This window comes from Berghia stephanieae, chromosome 8 (assembly GCF_034508935.2).
Source record: "Berghia stephanieae isolate SIO BIC M18660-M18661 chromosome 8, UCSD_Bste_1.3, whole genome shotgun sequence".
Taxonomy (NCBI): Eukaryota; Metazoa; Mollusca; class Gastropoda; order Nudibranchia; family Aeolidiidae; genus Berghia; species Berghia stephanieae.
This window is the reverse complement of record NC_088367.1, coordinates 27,023,370-27,028,369: the sequence shown is the minus strand read 5'-3', so window position 1 is coordinate 27,028,369 and position 5,000 is coordinate 27,023,370. Positions and strand designations below refer to the sequence as shown.

At 38.3% G+C, this 5,000-nt stretch overlaps 1 protein-coding gene across 1 annotated transcript in view; it reads right to left on the bottom strand.

Annotated features, from left to right (window-relative positions):
- The window catches only part of LOC144978446 (carboxylesterase 1C-like), a 17,986-nt gene that overhangs the window by 1,060 nt on the left and 11,926 nt on the right, over positions 1-5,000 (bottom strand). Inside the window, exons 5-8 of the mRNA XM_078924517.1 lie at positions 4,938-5,000; positions 3,816-3,960; positions 2,057-2,211; positions 1,607-1,729 (exon numbers count right to left, since the gene is read on the bottom strand). The exon at positions 4,938-5,000 is cut by the window's right edge and continues 5 nt beyond it. Of these exons, the coding sequence (XP_078780643.1) occupies positions 1,607-1,729; positions 2,057-2,211; positions 3,816-3,960; positions 4,938-5,000 (486 nt within the window). The remainder of the gene's footprint in view (positions 1-1,606; positions 1,730-2,056; positions 2,212-3,815; positions 3,961-4,937) is intronic.

The window sequence follows — 5,000 nt, the reverse complement described above, 5'->3', positions numbered from 1 at the left end:
AATTTTACATGAACTATGCCTAGATACTTCGTTTGGGATTTAGAAAAAAATATATTCATTTACGTATTATAGAAATATAACTTCTCTAGAAAAATCATGAAAATGGCTGGAAAGGGGAGAGTTAAGTTTAAATAATTCTTACTGCTACATGATATCAACGTGCTCCCTTTGGTAACGTAAAGCGAGGCTTTGTGATTTGGTTGCAGATCATTTGGCTTGCGATCTGCAGGTCAAAGGTTCGAATATTGCTGTGTGCCGAGCAATGGTAAGTTCTTGGAAAGGCTCTTTACTCACAAATTCTCACAATATTCCCTGGCCATTAAAAGTTCTTACTCTGCCGAAAAGATATGGAAGGCGATTTTCCAAAACTTTTTCCACTTTTTGAGATTTTACTTCTGTTATTGACGCGCACATAGGAGTTACTCTAACCTTTCCTTGGTTTCCATATTATTGAGTGAGTTTAGCTAGCGATTCACCAGTTATAAATCAGTGACTTTAATTGAAACGTTTACTTAATCTAAATATCAATTGGATTCAATAGTCTGATGTTACGTCGCCCAGCAACGGCGGCCATTGTGGTTCTAAACAAAGAAAATCTGTACTTTTTATTCTTCTTGCTGGCTAAAACTTTTCATATGTCATGTGATCAGAATGTGTAAAAGTCAAAACATGATCATATTTATAATATTTTTTCCTCTGGATACGCTTTTATGATCGTCGGAGAAATGTTTCATAAGGGCGTCCGCCATTGTTCCGATAGTTTAGAGCCAGTTACTAAGTTACCATGCGTAATTACGAGGGCGGTGACGTTACGACTGTTGAAGAGTATTGACATAAATATTTCCTTTTAATTGATGTCACATGCATTATAAGAGATTTTATGGAAATCCTCATAGTGTCTACAAAGGATACAAGCGAAGACAATGAGTTTCGGAAACGCACTCTTCAAGTCAAAGAAAAACAACCAAAAAAAAAAAACCAGTGCCTGAATAGAGTCATGTCTCGTCGTACATGCTCACTATGCTATTATCATGTGCGGCTATGCGGTCTAGTATCATGACACTCGCTTTCGGATTGGAAGATCCTGGGTTCGGCCTCGCTCGATGCATAGTTGAGTGCTTGGAAAAGGCTCTTTACTCACATTCTTTCACCGTACTCGGGTGTAAAATGAGTACCTTGCCGTTAACAGCGTTGTCTCTGTCCCAAAAAAATTGTAATATCGCCTAATAAGTGTCATGTCACGTCCTACATGATATGTGTTGCGCCCTTTGTAAAGCGCTTTGAGTACGTTTAGTGGATATTGCGCTATATAAAAAGATTAATTAATAAATTAAATAGAGTCACGTCTCGTCCTACATGTTCACCATGCTATCATTGGCCTTTTAAATACATTAAAGCGCGTTAAATGGATATTGTGACTTATACAGGCTTACGCCCGACGTCATGCTATGAGGCGTAAAGTCCGCTAAATATTTTTCTTCAAACATCGAAATGAAAAAAAACAAACAAATAAAACAACAAACAAACAACAACAATCAAACAGTTTGCAAGCATATTACATTTGTCACTTACGAGACACCAAAGCCACCAACAAACTTTCACTCACCTCAGGGTAGTGGTCAAATAAGTACAGGAAGACAGGTGTAGATGGAGATATGGTGGTGATTGCACGCGCCAATTGGACAGTGGGCGCCAAGTAGTAGACATCGTTGAAGACACTAAGGACATTCTGCAGGGAAAAGTAATTCGCTTTAGTCTCAATTATTATGATTTTACAATGTTGGAAATCACGGTGAATTCATTTACTCTGAAATCAGAAGAGTTCCACAATCTTTTTAAACACCACATTATACGTTTACATTTTTCCCTACTATGGCGGAACAATTTTAAGTGCTTGCGCTTGTAGCTCTTCAACTAGATATTACGCATTTCATCTAGAATACCATGATGAGAGCATTGAGTCAATTTATCTGTGCCGCATCACATTTACAAGATACAAAGTGCAACATTAGCTTCATAGAGACATTCATAATCTACGAGAAATCCAATGTCATACCATGATGTCAGTCTTGCCATCATCTCCTCTGGGATATGTGTACTCGTAGACCACCAAATCCATGACGTCATCAGTCACGGGCTGACTGAACCTCGTTGAGGCAATGGCTTTCGCGTAGTTCACTGCCACCTCCGGTTGGCTGAGTATTTTGTAATCTGTTGAAATTTCAATATAAATTGAATTGATAGTTATGAATAACAGTCGGGTATTTTGAATAATGCATGAAATTAGTATACGAAACCATACGTCTGAAGATATTGGAATCTATCCTTGGTTCAATATCATGAAACTGACAATACGTTGCAGTTATTGCAGGCCTTCCTTTAAAATTTACGACACACCTAACTGCCACGCTATTTTGTTAGACCGAAATAAGATAAAGCCACCTTTTCAAAAATAGTTTGGAGGAGGGAGAGGTTGAATACTATTCTGACTTATCAATGTATCAAACCGTAGCTATCGTAAACTTATAGCCTGACATTGACCAAAAAATGACGTCAAAAGACAAGTCTTTGGCCAAAATAGAAAACAAATTGGGAGCTGTATTCAATAGTTCAACCAATGGAATCACATGTTTCCTTGATCACTACTAACGACAACTCACTAGACGTTGCATAAACCTAAAAATGACGTCAAACTATAAAAGTTTTAGAGGGTTCTAGTGTCAGACTATAAGTTAACGATGGCGAAGGCTACGATCAAACCAAGGTGTCCTTCCAAAGATAGGAAGACCATACAATGAGAGTTAATTCTGTTTGCTTTGTTTGCTTGATTGTTTATTTTAAAACACTCTATTTCATAATAAGAGTGAATAGAGAGAGAACATTTTAATCCTTTGTGCGGCTATGTGGTCTAGTGGTATGACACTCGCTTTCGGATCGGAAGGTCCTGGATTCGATCCTCGCGCTCGGCGCATAGTTGAGTCCTTGGATAAGGCTCTTTACTCACCGTACTCAGGTGTAAAACAGCGTTGTCTTTGTCGGAAAAATTGTAATATCGCCTAACAGGCGTCATGTCGCGTCCTACATGTTAAATGTTGTTGTTGACCAGGGACCCCTTGTAAAGCGTTTTGAGCACATTTAGTGGATATTGCTCTATACGAGTAAAGCTCACTTTTTTTCTTTTTTTTTTTTTCTAGCATAACATCATATCGAAAGGTTTTCATCAAGGTAGCGATCCCACTCCGGCTTCATTGAAATCAATGTCATATCTATGTTAGCTGTCTTTTTGTGGGAACGGCTAGTTCTGCATTTCAGCCGTACCCTTATTTTCATTCTGGTCAGACAGAACGATAGTCTTGAACTATTTCGATCAATACTTGTCAAAACATCTTAAAATTTGACTCTTCTTCAAAGTCTGATATTTAAACTCCATTGACATATTGTAGGTTTTTCAAATAAAAAGAAAATTTAAAATGCCCTTTATTCATCCCGTAGGGGAAATTTGTCTTGAGGGTCTATTCCAAGGGAAGACTGGAATAACACAGACGTCAGCCGCAGTGCAGCGCCGCAAAGTGAGCTAAGGCGAGTTGACTTGCCGCAGAACGAGGTGGGTAGTCGAACCCGGTACCTTTTATGTACGAAGCAAAGACTGTACCGCTGAGCCACGCTGTCCTCCGGAGGAGGCTTGATATTTTTTAAAAAACACGTTTTACTGGCCAAAATAGATTCATGGCAGGTTTAAAACCATACGTTCAGTAGGAAAAAAAAACTATGATTTTAAATAAATCTTTTTTCGCCATAAATTATCTGCAACGTACCCGTCTGACCCCCTCTATTAGGAAATAAGTTAGCTGTAAGCAGAGAAAAAATGCCCTCGGCGTTGTTGAAGCCAACTAAATAGGATCTGTCAAGTACTCCATTCGCTTGGAGGTAATTTTTGTCTGCAAGCAGAGCGCCAGGGTTCTGTGGAAGACAATGGTAAAATAATATTTCGTTTAGACAGATATAGCCCAGGCATCATCATTGTCTAGTTTTATTGTGGTCTAGTGATATTACACTCCATGGTCAAGTCCCGCTATGAGCGATGCACAGTTGAATCCTTGAAAAAGGCTCTTTACTCATATACTCTCACCGCACTCGGGTGTAAAATGAGTACCCGAACATCAACAGCGTTGTCTCAGTCCGAAGAAAAAGAAATAATATCTCCATGTGTGTCGTGTTTCGTCCAACATCTTTAATGTTGCTGGTACGGGATGGCGCGGCTCAGCGGTATTGTCTGAGCTTCGTACCCGATTGGTGCTTCCCGTCGCGCTGTGTGGTCTTGAGCAAGTCATTCACTTTGCGGTGCTGAACTGCGGCAGACGCCTGGGTTATTCCAATCTTCCCTTGGAATAGACCCTTAAAATCTTAAAGAAAAGGGATGAATAAAGGGAATTTATTATTTATTTATTATTTAGGGACACCTTCTAAATCGATTTAAGCACGTTTAGTGTTTATTGCTCTATATAAATGTTCAAGTTTGTTTAGTTTTTGCTTTTTGTTTGTTTTTGTTTTTTTGTTTTTTTTCTGGTTTTATGGGATTTCGCTTTTGTTTTGTTATGTTTTTGTTATTTGTTTGTCTTGGGGGGGGGGGTGATTTGTTTATTTATTTATTTATTTATTTGGTAGTATTTTGTTTTTGTTTTGTTTTTGTTTTTTGTTTTGTTTTTTTTTTTTTTTGTTTGTTTTTTGTTTTTTTCTGAATATAACAATTTTCTATCTACTCTCCGAATAAAGACTCTGGAGTTAGATTAAAATAAATTCCCTCAGAGCCACAAGACCCATGGAGCTGGACTTTTCTCGTTTGCGTATCATTACCATAACTAAGCTACACAATCACTACAAGTCGTGAATGTATTGACTTTAATAAATGAACTATGGATAAGTATATCCAACCCTACCTTTGGGATCACAACTCCGTCTATGGATGGACCTATAGCTTTGCCGCGTGAGAACACATCACC